General features: G+C 47.4%; 1 protein-coding gene across 3 annotated transcripts; it reads left to right on the plus strand.

The window, feature by feature from the left end:
* The first annotated feature begins 9,336 nt into the window (after positions 1-9,336).
* MARCO (macrophage receptor with collagenous structure) lies at positions 9,337-26,435 on the plus strand. 3 transcript variants are annotated; one of them, XR_003260558.2, is made up of 20 exons: positions 9,337-9,539; positions 10,604-10,705; positions 11,378-11,608; positions 12,286-12,321; positions 12,985-13,029; positions 13,378-13,449; positions 13,548-13,580; positions 13,902-13,994; positions 14,285-14,338; positions 15,429-15,473; positions 15,859-15,966; positions 17,294-17,401; positions 17,527-17,571; positions 18,112-18,210; positions 18,305-18,349; positions 18,859-18,903; positions 19,041-19,148; positions 21,083-21,259; positions 21,607-22,243; positions 25,436-26,435. XR_003260558.2 is itself a non-coding variant. In XM_026109066.2 (19 exons), the coding sequence occupies exons 1-19, from the start codon at positions 9,425-9,427 to the stop codon at positions 21,735-21,737; spliced, it is 1,692 nt and encodes a 563-aa protein (XP_025964851.1). In that variant the 5' UTR covers positions 9,337-9,424; the 3' UTR covers positions 21,738-22,688. The 3 variants fall into 3 exon arrangements, 1 of the variants encoding a protein (XP_025964851.1); XR_003260557.2 differs by lacking the exon at positions 25,436-26,435 and adding an exon at positions 22,917-24,649; XM_026109066.2 differs by lacking the exon at positions 25,436-26,435 and having other exon boundaries at positions 21,607-22,688.
* The last annotated feature ends 1,417 nt before the right edge of the window (positions 26,436-27,852 follow it).

The following is a 27,852-nucleotide window of genomic DNA, read 5'->3' on the forward strand; positions in this document are numbered from 1 at the left end:
TAAACAGAGACCTTTAAATGCACCACAAAAGAGAAGGCAGATCGCTTTTTTTCTAACTTAACGTGGGGGCCATCTCTCCCAGGTTTTCTTAGCCCTCTACAAAGGCTCGTGCCAAGCCAATCTGAATTCCCTTTCAAAACTCAAACTGTGCTTAATGGGAAAGGTATGATTTCATAAGCAGATCCTTGCAAGACTGATGTTGTGCAGACAAAACCCTGTAATGATTAACATGTGGCACCTTAGTCCAGTTTACTCAGCTATGCACTTACATTGTAGTGAAAACTGCTTACCTCCTTACTAGATTGGTGCAATTTAGTTAAATAAAATAGGATAGCCAGAAACCCAAGGCAATTGTCATATGTTTTATTGACACAGAGATCTCTAATTTTTTGCAATGTCTTTTGAATATTTTGGCAAAGAGAGGGTCTCAAAGCTTCACCCTGAAGTCTGCAAATCCCTTTCAGATGTAGACGGGAAAGGAATCGGAGCCAGGCCATCTGGCTGTGCCTCCGATTGACTGGGCTGACCTCCCTTATCAATCCTCGCTCCGCCAAGCGCTGGCAAACACGCTGAACTTCTTGCACACGCCTGGCCCCACGGTTTCGGCAGTGAAACGTCCGGGTGCTGGTCCCTGTGTCAGCCTGGCTCCTGCAGAAGCCTCACCAAGAAGGAAGGGGCAAGAGCAGGTGTATGAGGTCCCCGCCATGTCCTCAGGGAGGCCCCCAGGCCACCGTGATGGTGGCTTTGAGGAGCACCAAGAAGGGCTTTTGAGAACCACCACAGCTCTGCAAGTCTTCTAGCCAGTGTCCTCCCTGCTCTTCTGCCCCCTCGACTGCAACGACAGGCACAGAAACCCTCTGCTTCGGTGTTGTCACTGCAATTCCTCTCTTTCCTCTTACGCATTTCCCCATACTTGCCTGACCCAAAGTCCACTGAAATTTAGCAAAAGCTGCCATTTGACTCCAATTTGAGTGAGGCTATAAATTCTGGCTATTGCAGGTGCCTTGGGAATATTAAACAATGTACAGCGTGGGCATTTACACCAGCTAAGTTAATTTAAACACAACTGTGAATATAAATAAGCTACTTTCACGTAGAATTTCTGGATGCCATCAAGAGTGCTGTATTGAATTAAAAAATATCTGACTCATTAATAAAGGCAAATAATGACAGGCAGATCTTATTATTTTATTGAGCTAGAGTTAAATATTTGAGCAATAATGAAAACCTATTTCTAACTGATTTTGCTCCTTCCTTCTCACTCTGTTTCTTTAAAGTACATATACGCGTGTGTTTTTAGTATTTGCTTTTGCTTAAGTTGTGCCTTTTGCTGGATTCATTGGTAGTTAGAACAGGGTGAATTGATTAAGAATTGTACTTCTTTTCTTTCAATAATTACCGTCTCTGTATCGAACCATCCTTCGATGATAATTAGTTATTCTTTGCTCTATTGTTGTTTTTGGCAGAAGTCTTGGGCTGAGAGATCTAGTGCTCAGTGTTGTATGAAAATGGAGAAAAAAAGCTGGAGCCTTCTTGTAAAGGGCTTAAACCTCAATCAGAGGAGGGCACTGCAGATTATTCTTCATTCGCTGGTGGAGAAGTCCATTATTGTTATTGTCTGGAAGGAGAAAAGCCCAGACCCAGGGGCTCCATGCCCCAAATCTCTGCAGAGAGCCCATGGGACTCATGTAGGGCCAGGAATCACAGGCGCAGGTAGAAATCCCCTTAGAAATAACAGGCACCTTTACCTCCCTCGCCCAGGCCCTTATCTCACGTTAAGCACAAGGCCACTCTCGCTGCGCAGACCCAGCTTCCAGGCAAGTTACACGGCACGCAGAGAGGCTGCAGCTGCCACTGGCCGCGGCGGGTCGGAGGGGACAAGGCAGCACGGCCTTGTGAAAAGCTCTCTTGCACCAGTCCTGGTCATGAAAAGAAACAAGAAGTGAGCAGGTCAGCTTGTGATTTATTCTGCTTTCCTGACCCTGCTGCAAATTACCTCCTGCTGCTAGTTCAGCACAGCTCGGTTTTGAGATGCTTGGAGGAAATCACTCCCCCATTTGCTTTAGAGCACGCTTCTTTTACTTTCATTTGTGTGTGAAGGGGAGTAGTTGTAATGAATGTCCAGAAAGCCACTGCGGGATGTGGCAATTACGCTGACTTCATCAGAGTGTCAGAAAGCCTGGGAACTTACTAATGTGCGTTAGCACCATGGGTGCTGACATCTGACGCCCTTCTGAAGGGCCTTCTGTCAAAACCCTGCTCAAGCGTCCATAGGCCTGCGATAACGGCAGTACTTCTGAATTAATGGTGTTGAAGGCTCCGGCCACTCTACCCAAGCCATTCTGGGTCTTTTCTCTAACTCTTGCACAAATATGAGAGTTCTAAAGACCTGCTACATTCAAATTGCCATTGGAAAAAAAAAATGAGGTTTGATGCAAAGGGTTGGAATTAGACAAAGGTCAGGGCCTTGGGGCAAATTCTATTTTTATTCATCAAAACACTTCAGCTCTGCTTGATCTGTCATCACCAGAACAGCAAGAGGAAGGGAATTCCCAGCTAGTTCCCAAAAGCAGCTGTGTGGAAATAGGCACAAAAGGCTGAAAACAGGTACAAAAGAATATTTTTTCCCTAAAAAGACACCTAGGACTAGTTAGCCACTAGCAAGATCTGAGCATCACAAAATTCCCCAGGCATTAGGAAACTTGCACCCTCGTTTGTTAGAAAGAAGAAAAGCATCTGAAAGTGTTTAAAGGAAAAGTCATTTGCTTTGCTCTTTTTAATCACAGTTAAGTGTCTTGCTTCTAGCATGAGCCTGTTCTGCTAGATGCTCAGAGCAGAAGAGCAGACAAGGGTCTTGCATTTGCCTCCACATGGGAAAGAAGTGGAGATGACACTTGCCTTGCAAGCGTGGTAGCAAATGCGATCTACCCGGAGCACCAGGCTGCATTTTAGCCACTGACACATGAAGTGGTTTCAGGGTGGTTTTGGCCAGCGTCAGGGAGCAGCTCCAAATGGTTCCCAGCCCCCCGGCCCCAACATGTGCCCATGATACCAAGCACACCTTACCCACGGCCCCAGACACACCGACAGCATCCAGCCCTTCCAGTATTGATGCCAAGGGACTGCGCAAACAACCTGCAGCACCCGCTTCACCCATCTGCTCCCGACAACAGCGGTTTTGCCGACGGTCCTCCACTCCGCGCTGAAGGATGCTTCACCCTGGGCTCGCCATCCCTCACTGCTTCATGTTCTTTCCCCTAGGATATTTCCTGAGCCACAAGGCTGAGGCAAATGCCTTCGTATTGAGATAGAATTGAGAATCCAAAGAATGAATTAAGAATCAGTATTCACTGCTAAAAGACAATAATAGAGAACCAGCAATCAGGTAATAGCCCTAATTAAAGGAAAACAACACATACTGATCTAAAGGCAGGACCTTATTCACCTGTGAATAGCAGTACACTGATTGAAACTGGCTACAGTTTCTTCTAAGGACGGTGTTTTGGGGAGTGGCAATAAAGCTTCCAATGAAGGAATCTTTTTCTTTTCTGTCTCATTTTTTTTTCTCCATGTGCTGATGCTGGTGGTTTCACACTCAAACTTATCATTTCCCAGCAATAGATTGAGCAAGTTCTACCCAGAAACAGCTGTCGCTGGCAAACAAGCAGGGAAGTAGCAGGAAGAGAAGAGAGGTTTTGTGCAAAGCCTTGCTCCGAAGCACCGGGGAGCAGCACGGTCGTGTCAATGTCAGGCTCCCAGAGACGCGGCCCGGGAGCACAGCAAAGGAACATGAAAAGCCAGTGCAGGTGATGAAGGGGGGAGATTCAAGGGGAAAAGACAAGGTTTGGGGAGTCTGATACACCTGGTGGCACTATAGCAATTACGGGAGATGATTTGAGCAGCAGGACCTGTTGTTGCTGCCTAGGGACAGCAGAAAACCGAGAGCCAGGGGAGTCTAAAGCATCTCCAGGGGCTGATCTTTAGTGCCTAGCACTGCATATATGCTTTACAGGACAGTTGCTTTGAGTTTATTCTGTATGGACTGCTGTCAGAGCTGGTTTCAAACCTGCATCTGTAGCTGCTCACGCGTATGTTTGCTCTGTGCATTCACTGAAGACGTGGCATGGGGTGGTTACAAGTCAATGGATTTTCAAAATGAAGTGCCTGCCAGTAGCATACAGGACATGGAAATTTGGGCCAGAAACCTGATCAGCAGCAAGACAGCCTAGGGCAACTTTCAGTGGAAGCCTGAGTACTAGATCCTTAATTCGTTTACCCAAAGGCAAACGCTGAGTGATGCCACTGGTGTGGACGCAATTAACTGGGATGTACACCAGTGCAAGGACAATACTTGAGAATAAACCTGTTTAGGAATGTCCTCCTGAACGATCTGCTGACTGCCTCTCTGGGTTACTACCTAGATCTACAAAGATTTTGCGTCTTCCATAGTCTCAGCCAATGGGCGATACTCTTCCTCTCTGATATCCGCGTAGGAGCACTCTTTGTGGTAAATGCAGCATCGTTTGGTGTGGCTGGTAGTTAGTTATCAAGTCCAAAATGACCCTTGGATTTTAAAAGCCTGAGGGATGGAGGAAAGGGGGACGTGGCTACGCAGGGAGCTGTGCTTAGAGAAGTCTTTTTGGCCTTGTAGAAAGCATGGGAAGAATCAGAGGATCCCAGCAAACAGGCGCGTTAGGTACTGCCTAATCCCTCCGTACAACGCAGAGCTGCCGTGTGCAGAGCTGAACCCTGGGAGATGTCTTCCTTCAGCTGTAATTGTGTTGTTTATAGTAGGTCATTAAAAGCATGAACCCACTTCTCATATGGCTGATTTTTGCAGCGCTTGCATTTTTGCACATCTCATTGTTGTTCTGTTTAAGTTGGCTTTGGATACATCAGATCTTTGAGATCTCAGCCGATGGGCAATACTCTTCCTCTTGCCTGAACAGGGTACAACCGTGTACAAAGTGAGGAGCAAGAGAGTGCGCGGGGTCTTCCAAAACAGTGCTGCCTGTCAGGAGCGGCTGTCTTACAGAACATATTTTTCGGCTTTGAGGGTGGCCTGCTTAGCCAAGCCTGAGTGTTCCACCATGCGGAGGAGGCTGCCCTGGTATTAATTCACCTCAAAGAGCAGGTTGAAGTCATTAAAATATTTTGCAGGTGGTTCCTTGAATTCATGGTGCAGCTGGATCCAGCCTAAAGGGAGAAAAAAAAAAGAAAGAAAGGAGAAGAGGCAAGTTCTGATGAAACACAAATTAACATAACTCATAGAAGGGAAAGAAATCTGGTTTCAATCTCTACAACAAAGCCGAGCAACACATCAAGCCAGAAAGGAGAAATGTCAGCCAGCCAGTGCCTGGGATTTTATTGCTTTAGCACAAGTGCTTCTTCAGGGGTCCCGGGGGGGTCCCCAGGTGCTACCGCAGGCAGCTGGGAAGGCAGCACGCACAGAGGCATGCCTGCCCGCTCAGCGCCGAGCCCCGGCGCCCTGCTGCCTCGTAGCACCGCCGCGGCCCCGTGCCCCCACCGTGCCCACCCGTCCCTGCGGGAGCATCCCAGCGCGGCTGGGGTGGCGGGGCAGGAGCAGGGCGAGTCAGTGCACTCCTCTTCTGTCACCTCCCCAAGCCTGGCAAGCAAGGGGGTGGCTCCCCGGGCAAAATCAGAGTCTGCAACCTCAACTGCTGGTCTTGTGCTGGTGTTTGCCCTGGAGGAGGATCTTGTCTGCAGCTAGTAGCCGCTCAAGAATCACCTCCACAGGTGGTCTCTAGAGTTTGGCAGCCTACAAGGGTCCTGCTTGCATGTGGGTCCAGGTTCCAGCCTTGTTTTAATGCCGCAGCACAAATGACAGTTGTTCAGATTTTGCTTTCAGTCTCCCTTCTACATGGAAATTCTCCAGGCACCGGATCATTTCTGTCCTTCAGAGCTGGATCCCTTTTCTCAGACGTGCTGACCGGGCCTGAGCAGGGCAGTCGGTGGGATCTAGTTCAGAGGGACATTCACAAGGGAGACACCAGACCCGGCTCCTCCTCAGCTGGCTGTGGACAGATCATTCATGCCCTGGACTCTGCAGCGCCCCAGATGTCAGGGGGCTCTGAGGACCTTGGTCCTTTTACAGGGAAAACAAAGCATTTTAGGATAAATGCAGTCATATCAAAAAGCTTACTAGTATGTCAAAATTTTCCAACCCTGTTCATTCCAAAAAGAGAAAAAGAGAGAAAAATCAGGTGAAACAGGAAAAAGTCAAGCTGGTTTATGAACAGGCTTACTGCTGCAGAGGCAGTTGTACAGCTCTGGCCACTGACAGCTTCACAGTGTGTGTCTATCTCCTGCATCCTAGGTCAAACCACTGCTAGCTATTGCCACAGGACAGAAGTGTTGTCTGAGGGCAGGATTAATTCTTTCTTTTTCGAAGCCCATCTGCAGAAACACGAGCACCCATGTAGAGATAAGTGTAGACTGTCGACATTTTTGGCTACTGCTCTTATTTCTTCAGTTTGGAGGTGATTGTAAGGATGGTGGCGGCTGCTACCCTGGTTTACCAGGCATAGGGTCTGTTTGTGTCCTTGCCTCTTCTCTTTCCCACCTTTGGAAGGCCACCAAAGCCCTCTGAATTCTGCGCGTTTATGCCTAGGACATTTCCTGACCTTTTGGAATCAGTTAGGTGGGTTTGTAAAAATTACCATACTGTAGATAAATGGAGAAACACCTCTGAACTAGGATGTCTTCTTATTCAGGAAACAAATGAGGGAGACTGCCACCTTGCCTGGGCACGCTGCTCTGGGGCTGGGACAAAGTCCTGACCAGGAGGTGGCCAGGGCTGAAGAGCAAGAGCAGAAGTTGCTGGTGCCTGGGGACAGCCTCACCCCTAAGGGCTTCCTGCTTGTCTGGAAGGGTTGTGCCTACGACGGCAGCCGACCAGCACCTGCCACGGATGTCCGGTTGTGTCCCTGCCCAGACGCCGTGTCCTTGGCTTGCCCACTTACCTGGTGCATACGGTCTCAGCGTGCCTGGAAGGGGACGGGAGAGGGCAAAGCGAAAACCTCAGGCTCTTCGTGGGGATCTCAGCAGAGCACTTCAGGCCAGGCAGGAATCGCATCAAAGGGAAAAGGGGCCAGTGCTTCCCAGCAGAGAGGGCTGGCGGACGGGCCTGCTTGGCCTGGCAGACGGGCCCATTAATGTGCTGGAAACTGCTGCTCTATTAATAATCCCATTGTTTCAGCAAACCCTCCACCCAAGGAGACTGCACTGAATCAGCGGTTTCTTTTCTTTCTCCTTTCCTGATTTAGCAACCCTCGTTGCACAATCAAAGTCAATCTATTGCTGTTGGCAGTGATGGCACAGCAAGAAACAAAAGATCGCAGAAAGAAGGGGGTCGGCAGCTACCGCGAGCTCTCCCCGAGGCTCAGCAAGTGCATCGATACGTGATCTCTGATGCCCTTGGCATGACGGCGACCCCCTTGAGCCACCTGCACAGAAAAACGGTTCTTCATGAGAAATCCACCACGTGTTTGCGTAGGCTAACACCTAGACGGAAACATGCTGTGACACTTCCAGGTGGCCAGTCGCTTGCCTGACCAGTATGACTCTGGCAACACGTGGAGTTGCACTGGTGTAAATTAGGTGTAAAGAAAAGGGGAATCAGGGTTGATGATGTGCACAGGCAACCACAGCTGGACAGGCAAAGCAGGGTGGGATTATGGCTTTCTTATTGACCTTCCCAAAACAGCTAAGTGGAGAATTGGACTTTGAACCCTGGAGCACCGCAGATCAGGACCGTCAAAATTGGGCACCTGGTTCTTTCCTCTGCCCCCACTTTTACACTGATGTCCCCTGGGCCATTAAGAGTTGAACGAAATGGCCACAGCACGGCTATGAGAGATGGGAAAATCCTACCCCCGAACTTCTTTTTGAGAGGAGGAGGACACGAAGATCTAGTCTTAGCCTTTACCTTTTGAAAGGGCTTTTTGAAAAACTACAGCTGCCAGCTACTTCTTTTTTAATATTTTCTGAAGTAAAACGCATTAGCCTCGCTGTGTGGCTAACAGCTTTTCTGCTGTAAATCAACCCGCTGTCTGCACACAGCTGAATCACATCCATGCCTACAAACAGCCCCTTGGCAACGCAAGCACGGTTGTGCCTAGCTAGTCACCTGGCCCAGCAGAGGCAGGTGGCTTTAGGCTTGTGCAGAACTGAGTGGTCAGTTCACCCACCAAAACCATCAGAAACCATCAGAAACCCTTACCTGGGTATAGGGAATCAGCCAAAGAGTTTACCCAAGCACAGCATCGCAAGTGGGGTGCATGACCCAGTAGTCACGGGGGTTCAGCTGATGGGTGCTAACTTCTCCAGCCACCCTAGCTGGGCAGGGTATCTCAGCCCTTTGCAATGAAGCAAATTATTCCACTTTGCCAGGTGTAACAGAATTTAATAACAGAGCAGCTGTACAGGCATGTTTGAAGGGAGGATGTAGAGGAGGACTTCAAAATCCCCATGGGCTGTTGGGAGGAGGGGAGGTGTTGCAGGGTAGTATGTTGGGTGAGGAGCTTCTGCCCTGTTCCTGCGTGTGGCTCTGATGTGCTATCTGGGTGAGTCACCTTGCCTTGCAAAATCAAGGGATAATTGAAATGTTATGGTAAGGGCTATGGTTGTGCGTTTTACAGGAAGTGAGCAAAGATGTGGTGAAGTGGTAGAAACTGTATCTGTGGCTTTGGAGGATGGATTGAGGAGAACACAGAAGGCTGGAGGGAGCCTCAGCAAAGGGGATGGAGGCTTCCCTTTACAGGCTCTTCTCGGTTAGCTCCCAGACCCACTCAGGCTGCTGCTTTCCTCATCCCGCCGACACTTGCTCTTCCTTACAACTCCTGCAGGCACTTTCCCTCCTTGTGTTTCAGTCACGCACTATCACTAAATTGTCATGTTGGTGCAAGTTAATGTGTGGGTTTGGGGGTGGTGTTTGGGGTTTTTTTTGTTTGGTTGGTTTTGTTTGTTTTTTTTGTTTGTTTTTTTTACTGCTGCTTAGGACTTAGCCTCCCTTCCTAGGGAATGGATCTTGGGGCCAATTTTTAACCAAGTACCTTGGCTATGGGAGGAGTTTCGCTCATGTTACGGTTGAGTCTAAAGGCCACACGTCCGACCCCCGTTAAGTGCGTCGTAGCGATGTTGACTAGCTCGGCCGCGTTCGTGCCGTAGGCTCTGCGGGCTGGCGGGCCGGGGTGAGCACGTGGGGGAAGCTGCATGTCCTGGCTGTGGGAGTTGAGGAACTGTTTGAATTACCACATCAGGGTTCTCACAAGTCTATAAAAACTGAGTGGATAGGCAAAGCGTATCAGAAAGCATATCAAATCACCAGACAGATAGGAAGCCCCGTCAGTTCTTTATCGTCCATAATCTGGCAAGATTTTAGGTTAGCCGCAAGAAATTTGTCATGGAAATCAAAGATAGACACAAAGGAGAGGGGAATTCAAGTGATATGAACACTTTGACTCTTTCAGACAAGACTGGGTTTGCTTCAGCTACTGTTACAACATTTCAGATAAGTGGTAAGGCTTTTCTATTTATTAAAGGGATTGATATGATTTTATCTGGTCTATGAAGAAAACAGCACATAAAATAGAATATTGTATTTATATTGCGTACTAAATGGTTTTTTTACAGTGACATTTGCTACTAAATTAACTGACCATGTAAAAAGAGAAGTATGTGAAAGTATCTTTTCTAGGCAGAAGCTGATGCATCAGAGCATCAGAAAATATTAGTTCCTTTCCCTGTTTTTTAGAAAAAGCCTAATTTTATTGAGTAAAACTTCCATGCCTTAACATTGAAGATATTCAAATCACCAAATCCAACGAAAAAATAAGTTTATGAATTTCAGTGGAATATAAATAGAATATTGCTGACTAAACCATTCTACTATAAAACTAATTAAATCATTGTACTCTTTTAAAGCTAAGCCTTTAAACTCCTGATTATATTACTTTGAAAAAACTCAATTAAGGCTAACTTATTGCATGTTTGAAGTAGTTATTAATGCTTCTGAAACACTTTTTCTTTTTCCTCCCTGAAGGCCAAAATTCAACAAAGCAGTTTTTCTTTTAATGCTTGCTGGTGCCAGTTTGTTTTAAAAGTTATGACTTGTCTTCATTTTATCCACCATTCAGTTTATTATTGATTTTTCACTTATTTCAATTGATACATATATCACTGTTCACATGTACCCAGTGCTTTGGAGACAGCATGTGCTTTAAAGAAACCTCTTTGCATGGCAGCCTGGGACAACTAAATGCAATGAAAGCAGGGAGTTTATTGATGTGGAAAGGGGAGAACTACTGTATTTGTACTGTTATACGTTGGATTAAATCTCGATTGAAGCAAGCTGGTTAAAACAGCTAAGGAAAAGATAGCCGGGTGTGAATTGCAGTGCAAAGCACGGGCACGTGCAAGGGGGAGGAGAAGGCAGCCTGCTGCTGTTACGGGACCTGGACCTCCCCGAGGGACCCGGCTGTTCTCAGCCTCTGGAAAGCATTCGTACTTTATCATGGCCTGAGGGGAGTTTGCAGTGACAAAGGTGCGAGAGGATGCCCACCCCACTTCTGTTGGGTTTCAGAGCCTCAAAGCAAACGAGAGCCATCTGCGTGCTGTGTTCGGCTGGCCCTCACCGTCTACCTGCTGCTCCTGACGGCTGGCCAAGCGCTGCTGGCATACAAAGGTAACTTGGCCCTGCTGCAGGCTCGACAACAAAAGGCAGCTTTGCTGGGTGTCCCTTTGCAGTGTAGCGTGCCTGGAGGGCATGGCTCTGAACAGCTCTGGTGGGCAGAGGGCACCGAGTACCCCAGAGACCCTGTGTCCTCCAGCGTCTCCATCTCGGGCACCTGCTGACTCATCTGCACCCTCCTCTCTTTGCAGAGACCTGTCTCCTCCTGCCCCTTTTGCACAGGAGCCCCATGGCCCCTCTCCCCGCACCGGTCCCACCTCCCTGCCAGGAGGGATCCTCTGCACTCTTCCTTGCAGCATTCTCCCTCCAAACCCTCACCCCCAGAGCGTGTCCCCCCTCCGTCAGGTCCCCTCCACCCTGCTGCGGTGTCCCTCCCTCCCAGCGCAGCCCCTGCGAGTGGGCAGGCGTCCCGGGACACGAGGCTGCTGGAGAGGTGCTGTGGAGAGCCCCTGCGCCTGCCCGGAGGGGATGGCAGGAGCACTCCCAGTGTGCAAGGACCAGCACCCCAAAAACACCTCCCCGGGTCAGCTGAGAGTTTAGCTCTGTTTGTCCTGCAGAAGAAGACCACCTTTCCCACAGGCCATGAGGAACAGCTCTGCAGAACAGGCATTGCCCAGTCCACACCAGGCAGGGAATGCTTACTGCACGGCCCTTCTGTTTCCTCAGTCTTTAAGATGGAGAGAGAGATGTCAAAAATTCAAGGAAAAAATACCTCCTACTCAGAAGAGATGTTGGAAAGCTCCTTTGCAGAAAAACTTCTTTTGAAGAAGAACTACATAGAGAGGGACATGACACCTGAAAAAGACTGGATGAGAAGCTTAGAAGAGGAAATCAACATAATTAAAAACAGCAATGAAAACATGATGATGATGATGAACAACATCACCCTGGCTGCAGGTATGGTTCTTTTTCTCCACAGCCTTCTGCCTTGCTATGCCAGTTGCATGGTGGGGAAAGCCAAGTCATCTGTACAACCAGCAAAGCCAAGGCCCTCATGATGCCCGAGAATTGCAGTCCTTCTGTGTGAGACCGCAGAGCGCAGATCCTCAGCTGGGCCAAACCCGGGTAAACCATTAACCCAAACAAGTCTTGTGACACTGTCGTCCCAAGAGCCATGCAAGTACCAGAAAGGGTGCGGGGCCCATAGAATTAGCAAGCTAGTTCAGACAGATGGATAACTAGGACAAGATTTGGGCACTTTCACATTGCTCCTCATATCTTCTAATAAGTAACGCTCAAATGCCCAGGGTTAGACATTGGTTCCTGACACCCTGGCAGGGGAGCTGGAAATGCTCCTGGCCAGCAGCACATCCCCCTCTGTGCACTTGTCCCCCATGTGCACGTGGCCCTGAGCAGCTTTGCCTCTGCACATCCACAGCCTGGCAGCTCCCTGTGCAGAAGCAAATACAGCTCCAGTCTGCTCTCCCCTCCTGTAGGCACAGCATGCTTGTAGGCCCTGGCTCTGACTGCAGGGTGATGTCTTCAGCTGAGCCCTAAAACCTACCAACCCCGTTCTGGCACGTCATTTGCTGAGTGCTGACTACTGAAAAATATCCATTAAATATTCATTTCAGGGCGTCCTGGGAGCAAAGGAGATCCTGGTCCACCAGGTATGTAGGTATATGAGCCATGAGCAACTTTTTCCTCTTTTTCTCTTGCTCTCCTTTTTTCTATAAAGAATCTGAAGTGAGGATTTGAGAATTCAGTCTATAGGCCCACATCATACAAAATGTGCAGAAAGCCAGTTCTTTGGGAATGAAGAGACTTGCTGCACCTTCTGACTCATCTACTGGGAGCCTAGGCCTGACTGCATGCTTCCTGCAGTGGTAAAGTGACTGTAGGGGAACATTTTGACTTTGCGTCCTCACTGCTACTCAGCCAGAAAAGCTCAGATGTGATGGGGGAAGTGAACTGGAGCTGGTCATTATCTGCAATAACCTTCCCAAATCCCTGTGTGAGATGAGACAAATCCTGTGAGCAGCACAGGTGGTCAGGAGTTGGGGTGTTTATGGAGACCAGTTTTAGATTCCTTTCTAAGGGGATAAGTCTCTGAAGGAGACTGCAAGATCCTGACGAGATTCAGACATGGTGACCAGAGCTGACATTCAGGGGAGGTGGTCAGACCTCCCTAGGGAGTGCTGATTGCCTGCTACTTGGTTCAAACTTAGAAGTAATACCACTGCTTTTAATGCGGCATAGAGAGTCAGTGATTTGTTGGAGTGGAGCTGTCTTAGGCTTCTGGGAAATGAAGGCTGTCATTGTGTTTGGTTCAGGTGCCAAAGGAGAGAAAGGAAGTCAAGGTGAAAAAGGACGGCCAGGTGAGTTTTGAAGTTCTTGCTCTTGCTTTTCCTTAATCATGAAAGAACTGGGAGCTGGTTGAGCTGGTTCTTGGGAGCTGGCTGATGGACCTCCAGCTCTTCAGAGCTCCCCAAAATGCACTGCAGCATGCTCAAACAGGTGTTTAGCCAGCTCCTACGGGTGGTGGAAGGGAGGTGGAAACCAGCATCATCTCAGCTGGGGATATGAAGAGAAAGGTGTTGGAGTAGGATCATGTCCTTGGCCACTCAGACCAATAGTATTTTTGCCTCTGATTTCAGTAAAGCTGGAATTTGACCTGCAGCCTTTTGCTTACATTTGTTTATTCTATTGCTAAATCTGTCTTTAAGGAGAGGCAGGCGAGAAGGGAGACGTGGGTCCCAAAGGACCACCTGGAAACAAAGGAGAACCTGGGTCACAGGGTAGGTAACACAGAAATGACAGACCACAGGATACGAAAGACATAGTGAACACTGGAAGTTATCTGAGCAATACAAGAGTGATTATTTTTCTGTTTTAGGAAAGGGGCTCCCAGGACAGAAAGGTGAAAAAGGTAAGTTAGAAACAAACTCTTGTACGTTCTTTTCCTCTCACAAAATTGGTGAGAATTAGCTTGTGTCTGGAGTAGTGCAGGTGGGCAAATGCACAAAGCGAGGAGTGAATTGCTGGAATGACAGGGACTGTGTATTTGCCTTGAACAGAAAGACACAAAAACATCCCGATTTTCAAAGGCTCTATGAACCTGTGTTTTCTGCCACCTCCCAGCAGTGCCGGAGGTGCAGTACCAGGGCCTAGAGAGAAGAGGAGGTGGGAATGCCTTCCATGCATAGAAAACAACGGATTTAGTTTTTTCTCTTCTTAATTCCACTTCCAGGTGATCCAGGGGAAAAGGGTGTCCAAGGTCCTCCTGGTGCAGTCAGTACCTTGAAAGGAGAGAAAGGTTCAGCTGGAAGGGATGGATCTCCAGGTGAGCAGTTATTTCCTCCTGCAGCACCTGTACCAACACCAGTCTGTGGAATCACCGGGGGCTGAGCCCCTCACAGTGGGGCCAGATGGAGATGTGTTGATGCGATGGGACAGCCCAGGCATGCAATAAGGATCTTGTGTTGTAAGGCTCTCAGTTACTCAGCAGCTGTGGCTGCTGTTGCTGCAGCTGAGGCAACAGCCATGCTCTTTTCCTGCCCAAGGGCATGCTGCAGCCATCCGCAGGAGCTTGTGCCATGGTACATCCTACTCCGCCTTCATCTCTCCTTGCAGGAGCACCAGGAGCACCTGGCATTCCAGGAGAGAAAGGAGACAAGGGAGACACAGGTAAGAAAGAGAAAGGAAAAATGAAGTGAGAAGTAACTATCTGCTGTCAGTAATAGTGGTGTTTTACTGTGATGGGCAAAGGACACAGGCAATACAAGTTCACCAACTAATGTAATAAAATATTTTACCTCTGCAAAAGACCTTGTCCAGCCAATACAACCAGAGTAGAAAGGGAGACGTGAACTCTTTACAGGGGGCTCCTGTTTATCCCATAACCGGAGTGTAACTGGGCTTTTTGTCTCACGCCAGTACAATTCAAGGACACTTCATCAATCCCTGCTCTATAGGACCCCAACCGAACAGTGCACATAATGAATAGCAAAAAATTCAGGACCTTACCTGTCCTGCCCCTGGGGAACTGTCTGCCTGGGCTCAGGAGTGGGCTGGGATGAAGCGCTCCCCTCTGCAGCCCTGTCAAAGCTGCTACCCTGCTCGGGGTCCCCAGATCTTCTGGGGTGGAATTACACCCACTCTAGGAGATAAATGTCTCCAGACAGTGAGGATGCAGCAAGTCCAGATCTAATGTTGGCAACTGTACTGCTTTGAGCAGAGGTTGGACCAGGCAATTCCCAGAGAAACCAATGTTTCTATGATCCTATGATGATGGTCTAAGATGCAATTCTTGTTAAGTCAGATCTGTATCTCATCCATCCCTAGTGTTCTTGGCTACACTGAGCTTCTTCTGAAGGAAAGAAAATTAACTTTTTTTAGAAATCATGTTTTCATATCTTGTTGGCTACACTTACAACATTGAAACACCACCTCTGTCCAAACACTGCTGTTTGGTGCCTGCTATGTTATGAATCGTAGCCCAATAGTTCAGTGCCTTTTCAGGAAAGATTTCCCAAAGGTCCCTGTCAGACTGCGGTCAGCAGGGCTTGGCCTGCAGACAGCTGGCCCATCCCTAGCCATGTGGTCAGCCTAGACTTCAGCAGAGCACTTATGCTCCCATATGCCAGCTGAAAATTGGGCTTAGTGGTGACAGAAGGAACATGCACGAAGAATGATTTTAAAAAATTCATCTCTTCTTTCTAATCATTACTGCAAATAGACGAGGTGTATCAGCTGATAAATGAATCTTGCATTTCAGGGCCGAAAGGGCCACCGGGGATGAAGGGAGACCCAGGAATCCAAGGTAAAGTATTTCTGATACCTGAACTGCTTCTGTGGATGATTATAACATGACTTGATGGATTTTATGGACAATCTTGTCCTCAGTCACAGAGGTAAGTTGGTAGTAATGCCATTGGAGCTGAAGGAAACAAACCTATGTATATTTAATGTGAACAAGAGCAACACTTAACTAGAAGAATTCTTATTTTAAAGATAAATGTTTAGAGCCAGTGTACTGGCCACTGTCATCTAATTCCCTGTGATCACTGGCACTACTCAAGCATGCTGAGAGCAGAGATTGGCTCATGTCTCCAGCTGAGCTGCATGGGCTGCTACCAATAGTCTCTAAACATTATATCTAAACATTATATCCGATAAAGCATGAAAACGTGGTATTTCCAATGCAGGCTTACAAGGACTTCAGGGTGTGAAGGGAAGTAAAGGAGACTCTGGTCCTGCTGGCCCACGTGGTGAACCAGGAATAAGAGGAGAAAAAGGAGAGATGGGTCCTGCAGGTAAGACTATTTTACTCTCTCCACATTTCAAAGATTCTTCTATGTACTCCTGTTTCAATTGGTTCCAATTAAAACATCACATGAAATCTTCAGAGTTTATTTTCATTAAAAACACAGATATCTCTAAGTATGGCTTGCCAGCCCATGAAGAGGCTGGATGAACAGGACAGTCTGCCTGACCCAAAGGGATTTCATTTTGTGTCACGCTCCAGCAAAGCTCCCAGAGGAGGGCTGGGGCAAGGGGAGTCGCAAAATGTTGACTCTGCACCATGGAAGTCTCTTTATAGAGCTACCCTGTCTAACAAGAGCCACAGGCACTCAATTATCAGCCTGTTCCAGATTAAAGCAGTGACGTTTGCAGTAGGATTTTTATGGTATAAACTAATACAGCACAATTGATATGCAGAAGCCTGTGGATATCAGGCCTCACTGTAGTAAAACCTGTTTCTGAAAGCTTTATATCTTATACCATCCTGACTTCTATACAACTTAACTAGAGGAATTATGCAACGTGTTTCTCCTGTGTAACATGCACTAGTGGGCATCTCCTGGATAACTGCTATTCAACAGACTTATGTGGGCTGCAGCCAGAGAGGAAAGGCTGAAAGCAGGATGGCAAAAGAAAGCAAAAGATGTTCATGGTACAGCTGAGAGGATGTTTTGGACAGGTGGGCTAGAGCTTCCTCTAGAAGTAAGTCACCAGATCCTGCAGGCTCCCGTGGAGCTGTGCTTGTTCACATGAGGTGTGAAAAGGGAGTGGAAGGAATACCTAAGCCAAGGACTCTGGGATAATTCTGGAGCAAAAGAGTGAAGGAGAGGTCACCCTTTAGAAGTGTGGAGTTACTTTCAGGTACTTCAGCTCTGTCAGACCACACTGATCCCCTACTCAGAGAAGAGGAGGCTAAGGAGAGACATGGCAATTATCTCAAAGCACAGGAGCTGAATAAACTGTCCTCTATCTCCACTGTGGGTAGGAAAAGCAATAAACCTTTCAGTAACAGAGACTCAGATAAGAAAACCTTCTAGTGGTAGGGATAGTCTGGGAATAGACAAGGGAGGTGCAGTCTCCAGCCTTGCAAATCTTTAAGACCAGGTCGGACAAACATCTGGCAGGACAGTTGGCCAGAGCTGGCAGCTGGCTCAGATTGATTCCTGAGGTCCCGTCTGGCCTTGTCATCCTACAATTTTATGCAGATGCCACTGACTAATAAATGCAAACGTGAGGCCAAACTCTCACACTTCATGAAGCTTAGAGGAAGATGCCCCGCTGGCTTCAGAGATGACAAATTTGTTATGATTTTTACATGTGTGCTGTGCTCTCTGCTAGGTCTCCAAGGACAGAAAGGTGAAATGGGCAAGAAAGGAGATCCTGGGCCCCATGGACCTATTGGCCCTCAGGGGCATCGGGGAGACACAGGACTGCCAGGTTTCAATGGTAAGTGAAGAGTACAGAGCACAGCCCCCGCTCCTGTTAGCACACGTGTGTGGTGCTGGAGGGCTGGAGCTAGCTGAAGCCTTTGGTTAAGCCCCACTAGCACCAACATCAGCATTTTCTTACAGGTAGGGTGGGGGAGCCTGGACCTCCTGGGCAGAAAGGAGAGGCAGGTAAGCCATGCAAAAGGTGCACGAAAGGTGATATTTTTAAGGGGGTGCTTCATGACATGGAAAACCATATCTGAGGTAGATCCCAACATGGGTAAGAGACGATGACAGAATGAAGAAACCATGCTAATGTTGTGTAAACCCATCCTGCAGCTGAGGCTGCCTCAGCTAGACCCCACTCGCAGCACGCATGAGAATGAGGCAGAAGGAAGGCCACATCTTCCTTCCTGTGGTACGTACACACGTGCAAGGGCAAAAATTGGCTGCTCTTTTAGGAAAGCACTTGTGCTGCTCATGGCTGGCAGCCTGCAAGGGCCCAATTTCCTGCAGCCTTTAACAGTGCAGTGAGCGACGGTCCACAGTGAAGATTGGTGCTGCCAGGGGAGGGTTGCAATTTGGAAAGAACCACCATTTGTTTCACCTTCATAGAGAACTCAATCTGCAAAGCACAGGGCCCAGTGATTTAGCTGTCTTGCAGTAGTTCTTTTCTCTCCTTCATTATTTGCTTGCATTTCACATGTACTGCTTGTACTCAACGTCAAGGTTTAACTGGAGGACGTGGCCCCCCGGGAATTCCTGGCTTCGATGGCAGACCTGGTCAGAAAGGGGAGAAGGGGGCCCCAGGTATCAACGGTAGTCCAGGTACAAAGCTACTATATTTGTAACTGGTTGTTCTCCTAAACTGACCTTGCTATGTGTGACGGTTTCTTCTTTGTCAATTTGTTTTTAATTTCAGGAACTGCAGGCGAGAGGGGACCTCAAGGTGAAAAGGGAGACAGAGGTAAAGGAGAAGAGAATGGGTTTCATTGGCACTTTTAACTCTTCATTTATATAGTGCACACAACCTCCATAGTTACTCCATCAGGAGATGAGGAAATTCAGAGTACCGCACCCTTCTGCATTCATCCCATACCTAGATAATAGGAATGGGAGTTGCCTGGCCTAACTTTGTGTTTACAAATGTCAGACAAACCAGACTTCGTGTGTCTAGGCTCTCTCTACAGTCACTGAAGATATGCTCTATCTAGTCAGTGGAGTTTAGGATGTGATACAGAAGACCACAAGCAGCTGAACTTCAGGAGGAGATGATTCTCCAATGTCTATTTTCTGCATTGATTAGGTCTCCATTGAGTATAATGGGAAATTAGGCACTCACTTCAGAAATAGACCTCTATAGTTTAGATAGCTAAACTGGGCTGGATGAAACCCACCCTAAATACTGGTTTGAATAACTTAAATTGTATAAATACTTGTGTCTTATGCATTTTATTTTGGTTTTGATGATCTTAGGTTTTCCAGGACTAAAAGGAACAAAGGGAGACCAGGGCCTACAAGGTAAACACTTCTACAGTATTACTTATTTTGATGTTTATTTAGCAAAGTACTCTAAAGTGAAACAGTGTGAAACACTTGGTGAGCTCTTTCCTTTGGGAACTGACAAATGTATCAACTTTCTTATATTTTCTACCTAGGCCGTCCGGGCCTACCTGGTGAAAAAGGAAGAAAGGGGGATTACGGCAGTCCTGGCCCAAAAGGGGCAGCAGGGGCCAAAGGAGCCAAAGGAGATGCTGGACTTACTGGTAAGGCTGCTTGCCACAGAGTCTGGTGGCATGTTTGGGTTTGGGACCTTACGTCGTGCAGTGGCACAAGCTGTTCTAGGGCACAGACACCAAGCTGATTTGGAGGAACTTGACCAACAAATTGGTCTTTCCTGAAAATGCATGAGCAGGGTGTCACAGTCACAGCTTGGAAGGTTTGAAAGATATGTAAGTGCTTTTCTCAAATCCCCCATCTCATGCAAAACTGGAACAATTCCTGTTCCTGTTGCCTTTTTATAGAGACATCTTGTAAAGTACCAAGCCGCTGCAGTGTACGTGGCAGTTAGGAGCACAGCACTGAAATGCCAGGACTGTTTAGCTCACCCTCTTATCACAGGACACCACTCCAAAAAACAGACGGTTCAGAAGGGCCGACAGCACAGCTACTCCATGTGTCTTCCTGCCATCCCTTCCAATCACAGGCTGCTTCCAAAAACCCAGTGACAAGGCCAAGACCTGTTTTGTTTGTTTGTTCTTTTTTTTAAAAAAAGAAACCCCACAGATCAGTGACTGGAGGAGGAAAAAAAGATAGCAAAAACTTCTGAAACGCAGAGCTCGGTGGAGTACACAGGCATAACCAGAGGATCCAACAGTGGCACAGCAGCTCTGCAGAAGTCGTATTTTGGTGGCACTCTCAGCTTCTGTAGTGTTCCCTACTAGATGCACAGTATTCTTAACAGTACTCACCCGTGCTGCTTGGTTTCATAAATTCACCTCTTGGACAGTGAGAACACTTTAGAGCAACCATTACAGGGAAAATTTCACTAATAGAATGTGTCTGAGTTCATGAATTTCTTCCTGGCTGTGGTGCAGGACAGGAGCCTGCTCCACTTGTTTGCACTGAGCAGTACACAGGTGCTCAGAAACAAAATAAATCAGAGCTGATCTGGGGCTCTTCTGTGCATTCCCCTACTGGACCTATGTCTCTGGAGGAGAGGTGCAGGAGAGTCTGCTAGGTGGGAGATGGCAATATGTGCTCTGTGGAGATAGCATCTGCAGGGAAGATTGCACAGTTTTGTTCTGTTTTGTCAAGCACATTCAGGTTTTTTCTTAAGGCAGGGAATGTCGTACAGAAGCGTTAAGTGGCATTCTGCTGTCCTGTGGCAGCACCTACAGACCAAAACGCATGATGTAGGTATTCCTACAAATACTTCTAGAGATACCATGCCTGCTTCTGGAGAGCCCGAAGGCTGCCAGAGATGTCATCTTAAAGATAGTAGTGGCAACAAGATCCATTTCTCTTGAGTGAATGAGATTTTTGCAGGGTACCCTTTTCGCTCAGGTCACACATTAGGAAAACTGCCATATGTTATCCTGCTTTTCTTGCTGTGCTCCTATCGTGCTTTTTTCCATGTACTCTTGGTCACTTCAGAGGCTCCATTCCACAAAGGAATGAAGCCCTTGTGTCTCTGACCTGCACAGTTATTCAGAAAAAGGTAATAACTTTTTTCCTAAACAACTCTCAAATGTTTGCTTGTTTTTTAATTCGAAATGGGTCCTCCAGGAGTGAGTGGGAGCAAAGGTGAAAAGGGAGAAGGCACTAGACTTCTATTTATTCTTCTGTCCCTTCGCTTCTTGCATGGAAACTCTCTGGCACCAGGACCAAGCTGTCCCCCAGGCACACCCGACTAACTGAAGCTTACCTGCAGCACTGCTAGCAGATCCCATGTGGTTACGCACCAAGCAGTTGTGCTGGAGGGCCTGGGCTGCCGGCTGGGCTGTCTCACAGCCAAGGCTGGGTGGTGAATTGTTTTAATTTGTGCTACAAGGACTTTGTGGTCTCTCCCAGACCACAGCCACTGGGGTGGGAATGTTCATCCAAGTCTGAGCAGTCACTGCTTCCTCTGTCAATGGTGGGGTTTTTCCTCATTTCTGTGCGATTAGTACAGCTATTTGCTTCTGCTCTGACCTGTCAGGCTACCTCAATAATGTTATACGAATTGCTGGAGGGGGCAGCAGGGGTCGCGTGGAAATCCTTCACAACGGCTCCTGGGGAACAATATGTGACGATAGCTGGGACAGTAGAGATGCCACCGTGGTCTGCCGCATGCTGGGATACAGTCGCGCAATCAGCACCTTCACAGCCAGCGCAGGTGAGTCCCTAACAGCTTCCCACGCAGGTCCTTGTGGCAGAGGGGGCACTGCCTGTCTGACCCAGGGAAGCAGTGAGCACCCCCAAAGCATCACAGCAAGGTCCCTCACCCAAGAAATGGGAGAGCAAAGACAGCAGTCTCAAAGGGACAGTCCTTTCCTCTCGGGATGATGCAGCTGCCTGTCAAGAGCTGTTCAAGCTACACCAGAAAGCTTGATCTCCCATGAGCAAACCGGGAAACTCAACACATGCTTACGATCCACAGGACTGTCTTTAGAAAAATGTATATTCCTGTTATTCCTGTTTCCCTTGTCCAACAGTGACTTTCTTTTAACTTGTCCTTCAAAGGCACTGGAGAAATCTGGCTTGATGAAGTTAACTGCAGAGGGAATGAACGTTCAATTCTCGACTGCGCAAAACCAAGCTGGGGTTTGCACAACTGCTCACACAACGAGGATGCTGGGGTGGAGTGCGCTTGATGGACTTGGGAGCTGCCCTCGTAAACGGCTGCCCAGCCTGCGCTGTACATGGTGCTGCTGTCTGTCTGTTCTTATGACATTATTCTTTTCACCTGTTAATTAAATTTTCCACAGATCAGTAACAGTCACCAGATCTGCAGGTCATCCAGAAAATCCCAGCTGCCACAGCAGGATGTGAGCTCAGACACATGATCTGACTCACAGCTCTACAAGTGACCTGTGCTTATGTGTGGGACTTCTCAGTCCACAGCAAAGGAGGGATGGTGTGTTTTAGCTTAGCCAGCAGTAAGAGAGACCAGGTTAAGAGTGTGGGAAAGAAGTTACTATGACTTAGTTGACCTAGTGCCTGCATTCCAGTATCCTGATCATGAATCTGAGCCTAAAACTCCCCGTGAAGTGCATATACTCAAGACAGCAGATGCTCAGAAATCATCAGCTGATCTAACTGGCATGCAAATGTGACTGTGCTCCAGAGGAGAAGGATGATCACAAGTTGAAGCACAAAAGTAAGTGCCCAAGGACCAGGTGCCACCTGCCCTGGTTTAGCACAGATCATGTTTCCTTGGTCTGTCTGCTTGAGCAATACTGCTTTGGTATAATAACCTGGTATAGGAAACTAAATGCTTTCAAGTTTTTAGAGAAGAGATGCTCCAGTAAAACAAAGGGAAGATGAAAAAAAGCTGTAAGGGAGAAGTACTTGCTAATTAAACTTTCAGAGTGAAATTATGGATCCAAAACCAAAGGCTTCTGCCTTAATTGAAGTTGTCATACAGAACAATGCTAGAGATGATAACTGAAAGGCTTGCTTTTTTTATTAACTATTCTCCTTTCCCATTGCACACCACTTGACACTTGGCAGGTGACCAGCAGCCTGCATATAGCTGTGCATTTTGCAACTTGCTTGTGGGTGTTTTCTCAAAAATGTAAGAAATACATTTAAGGAAACTCTTGTGTCTGCTTTAATGTTGGTCATAATAACACTTGTTTAGATAGTGTTGAAACTTGTTTTTAGCAATCACAAATTCAGATATAAATGGAAAAACTTCTGAGTGGTGCTGGTAAGAGGAGCAGGTGACAGCCACTGTGAGGAGAAGGTGCAGGCTCAGTGCATTCAACAGTGCACAAAACTCAACATGAATACCAACCACAGTGCTAAATGAGAGCAAATGTTGGTTACAGGGTCTCGGGCTTCAGAAAAGAAGTCTAGAAAATTCCTAGTGTTTTCCACTGTCCACTTTGATGCCTTTGGCAGCAGGAGAATGAACCGAGCCAATTATCAGTCCTGGCAAGGACCATCTGTTAGAGAACGATGGATGGAGCCTGATGAATGTCAAACACTTTGAAGCTGGTGGAGATGGACAGTTGCTCACCCAAATGAGAAGAGATGCAAGCTTTCTGTTCTGCGAAGGCACTCACCCAGCATTAACAGCATGCTGAGTAAAGCCCTTTGGCTTGGAACAGGTCTTTCCAGGGTGAAAGTCCTTCCTCTTTTTTGTGGCAGTACGTGAATGAAGCTTTTCCACTTTTTAGGAAATAACCCTGTTCTTTTCTTGCTATATCAGCAGATGCCTGCTTATGCTTGTGTGTTCTCACTGTCCTTGTGAACAGGCAAGTTCCTCACCGTGTTTTCAGGCTAAGTACTGAAGCACTTAGGTTTTTAATCAGGCAAAATGGTCACTGAAGGTCAAGTCTCTATGGTCCCCTCTGATGACTCGGAAAACACAGTTGCTTGGCTGTGGTTGCTTAAATACCATGAGTCTCAATCTGCATTTTGAAGAACGGGCATCCAGAAACAGGCAGTTGCACCAGGTTTAACATAACACCAGGGATTAGATTGGATCCAAGCCTATTCTCAGATTTTGCCTTACAGGTCACTCTGTTAAAATGCAATCGTGATCAGTGCCAGGACAAGAAAGCCTGCATCTTTGGCACCTTACTGTGGGTGTGAGCTTGGGTGCCTAGAGCCAAAGACACTGTAGTTCAGCTTGTCTGCTCCTAAGCAGCACGGGGACAAACTGAGCCCAAGCTACTGTCCAACAGCATGGAGAACCCTTGGAGAAGCGCTAGCTGACTGGGACTAAGCAGCAAGGGATGCTAGATGATGCAGCAAAAATGTTTTACAGCGGCTCCTCGTATGTCAAAAGGAGGGTGAATCCAGAAAAGAGACACTAATGTGATGACTATAGCGAGAAGAAATTCTTCATGGTTCTCCTAGCTTTCCTGTTAGTGGGATGTGCTTAATAAGATGCATTTTTGCTCTGAAGAGTTGGTTGCGCTGAATTAACTTCTCTATCACTTACAATCCCTATTGCCACAACCCTGTACTTCTCCTGGTTCCCATGTATGCTCAGACTGCAAGAGCTGCTGTCACTTTAAGCTGGCCATATTATCAGCTGTCATCACCGTGGCCGTGCAAAGAGCCAGATCAGGGAGCTGATCCTTGTGAAAACTGCCTCATTTAAAAAACAAAAAAACAAAAAAAAAAAAAAAAAAACCTCTGAATTATAGTTGGTAGCTGAATTTGTTTCCTGCACCAGCTCACTGTGCCAGCATAAGAGATGACAGGAAAATTTTAAAACCAGGAAAAAAACAAAAAAAAACCCAAGACATTTGAGGACAATTCCAAGGGGGACAGACACTTGCAAGGACTGAGAAACAGGTTGTTTGCCCCTGCTGTAGCATCCACCTATATGCTGTGTACGGCAGCTTTTACCTGCTGATGGCCTGACCTGGTAGCTGTAGTTGTTTGGTGATAGCTTTTGTGCCTGAGGAACAGAGATATGGCTTTAAATTATTTTAAATCCTTCCAATAGACCTGCATATTCAGACCTCCTTACAAAGCTGTTTTGGAGACTTAGATTTTTCCCCGCTTGTTGTGCCAATAAGGTCAATAAACTGCAAATATACCATCACGCCTCCCGTCCAAGAGCTTCTCCGTTAATTTGCAGCTCTTACCTCTTCACTTTTGAAGAAATGGGAAAAGCCCCGTGCACCATGCACGTTAGTTCATTGGAAATAATAGCAGTGGGGATCTGGGGGGTTGCTCTGCTCTGCAGAGGTTTGGTATAGGCAGTTCCGCAACAGCCTCCGGCTCGTTGAGGCAGTATTAGCACAGGTGTGCCTGAAGAGATCAGGGCTACGGCCTGGGCACAGTCCCCTGCTCCTTTGTAAAGGTTTTGTGCTACTGTGGCACATTCATATACTCTTATTACACAGGCCCCAGAGGTACATAAATATGAGGAGTTACAAATCTTTCAGTGATTTCCAGCCCAGCTTTAGCAGGTTCAGAAGTTCTCACTAAATCCCACACTTTTCATGCAAATCACAGATATCCGTGGCAACTCCTCAGCCGCCATAAATCGGCACATCGCTGCTATTTGGCGTTTCTGTAGCGGCCCTCGTTTAACTCCGGCCGGCAAGGGCACCGCGTTGGCAGCCTGTGCGCCTCCAGCGCTTTCTTCCCCCCGGGATGAGGGTTTATATTCGCCCTGCTGCCGCCAAGGGGAGCTCCAGGGCCGCCAGCCCCCCGGAGCCGCGTCTGCAGATACTTTCCAGGCAGCTCTGCTGGGCAAGACTGCCAGGCATTCGGGTCAGTTTTGCAGGTTTTTGTCGCCACTCTTAACAGCTGCAAACCCTCCTTTTTTCCTTCTTCTTCTTCTTTTTTTTTTTTCTTTTTTTTTCTTTTTTTTTTTTTTAAGGCAAAGCCCAAGATCTCCCCAAAATCCCTCCATCCCAGCGCCTCGGCGAGGTTTGCTCCGAGGGAGGCACTAGAGAAAGCACCGCAAGCTCGCCATTGGCTTCACCCTTACGAAATCCAGATGCTGATGCCGATGGCTGCACGCAGAGACCGAAAACCAGTCCCTGGGGACAGCTGCCCCGTCCGGCTCCGCCGTCCCTGGCCCGGCCTCCCCGCACGGCACGGTGCGTGGACAGTCTGCAGTCACTAATGAAGAATTGTACAGCTTTGCTTATCATTCCCTCCCAGCACCAATTTAAAAGATTTAGTTAAGCAGAATGCAATTACACTGTCGTGGATAAAAGGGATACAATTAATTAAAAAGGAGCGCTTTCCCTGAGGAGTGCTGGTGTTTCCGGGTGCTCCCATCCTGTCCCTGATCGCTTTGCGTGACCTGAGGAGAGGAGCGGGGTGAGTCGGGGGGTGGAGAAGCAGGCAGGTGCCCGGGGCTGCAACGCGCTCGCCTCCCGGCCCCTCCGACTCACGAGGACCAGCAAGTTAGCCAGCCCCGTGAGGCCACGTCTCCGCCGTAGCCCTAAAACATCATTTCCAGGCTTTCCGGTGCTGTTCTCCTCACTTTCCCAAGGAGCTGAACATTTCATAGGTACTGCACTGTGCCAGGACCTGGGGCCTCTTGGAGAAAAGGCTGAGCTTTCTGTCAACGGTGGGGAAACGGGAAGCAGCCAGCGACCGCGGGACGTGCACTGGAAGGATTTACCAAAATCAGCAGAGAAGCAGTTGAAGTGGCTGACACTTAAAGCCCAGGGCTTAAAGTTTCACGTCTTGTGACTCTCCGGGAGGAAGGAGAAGCGTCACCCCGAGCTCCTGCTTCCCCGGGTGCGGAGACACATCACCCCAGCCAACACCTCTACCGGGAAACTCGGATCCGGAAAGCTCAGTTCTGCAGCAAAGGGCAGATTTCACAGCCACGGAGCTTTCGATCACAGAGGGTCCTGCTGAGAATGTGTATTAATAAATAAATAGTAATTATTCAAGTGTTTCCATGCCTCAGTGTCAGCATTAGTGTCAAAGCACGAGCAACAGCATAGAGGCGAAGGCTGCAGGTCATCCGGGGCGTGTGATGACAGGGCGAATGCAATTTTTATAGCCTCAACATAAGTTGCATGCAATTCAAAATGCCACCCAGGCACCCAGAGGTTCTCAAAAGCAAGACATTTACTAACTAAAAGCCAATCCGTTAGGTTTCCAAAGCCTCAAGTTTATGCTGAATGCATCTATGACACATTTTGCCCTAGCAAAATTATTGATGATTCCAGCTGAAAATGTAGAAAAGGCAATTTCATTTGGCTCACACCTAAGAAGTTGTTCTGTCTGAGGGTTGTTGTTCTTTTTTTTTTTTTTTTAAGTACGTTAAAGCCATCATATTAAATGTCAAGTGTAAGGAAGGAATGACTTCTGCTCATATCAGGGACAGTCAGAGAGGTAAAAATTTTAATATGCATGTTGGGCATACCTAAAGCTTAAACCGATCTTGTAATATATGGCGCTCTAATTTTGTTTTCATCCATCGCTTCCAAAGTCTCCTACTGTTCACGGACTCAAGTAGGATCATAGCAGTGCAAATCTGCACGCATGTTTCTTATCTTTTTCTGATAAACCTAACAGTGGAAGGCAGCATCAGGCCATGAATCCCTGGGATTTTTTACTGTGTCGCTTGCCGTCAACACTGGTTACAGGTCTGTAGGCTATGCCTAGTTAACTCTCTTCCCGCCAGCATGGTCCAGCAAAGGTCCAACCAACCATTCAGTTCAGCTCACAGCCCATATTACGAGTAAGTGTTTCTGATCCGAGCAAAGGGACCAATTCTGCTTTCATTCACACTAGTATAAAGCCAGAGCAAGCATCAATGTAGGCAGTTGGCCTCCTGTGACACAGAGCTGGATTTAACCCAAAGTATTTAAACAAAATGTTAGAGGTAGAGCCAAATGATTATCCATTTATTTCAGTATTTGTCTTTTTCAAGTGTGACCTAAAATCTATAAGTAATTAGTTATTGTATTGCTTACAGTATTGCAAAATGCTTCCCATCATTTTTTATTCAGACTCCGAGTTGTAACTCCAAAATCATTCTAGTCACACCAGTCTTCAAAGGTCTAAATCGGGAGGAAGAAGAGGGGGGGGGTAACGCTTTAATATCTTTGAGATTTGCGAGAATATTTGAGGATTTGCTGGGGATTCAGTGCAAGATGAAAAAAAAAGAGTTTTTCAGGCAAGTAGAGAAACTTGTGCCAACAGTTCAAAAGGAAAGACATCTCCAAACGCAGAAAGATTTAAATGTTAAAGTGCTAAATAAATATTGCTATTCAACAGCAGGCTTTGTCTTTTGATTCCTAGGTTAAAACTACTTCACAGGGACTA

The sequence above is a fragment of the Dromaius novaehollandiae genome, chromosome 7 (genome assembly GCF_036370855.1).
Source record: "Dromaius novaehollandiae isolate bDroNov1 chromosome 7, bDroNov1.hap1, whole genome shotgun sequence".
Classification (NCBI taxonomy): Eukaryota; Metazoa; Chordata; class Aves; order Casuariiformes; family Dromaiidae; genus Dromaius; species Dromaius novaehollandiae.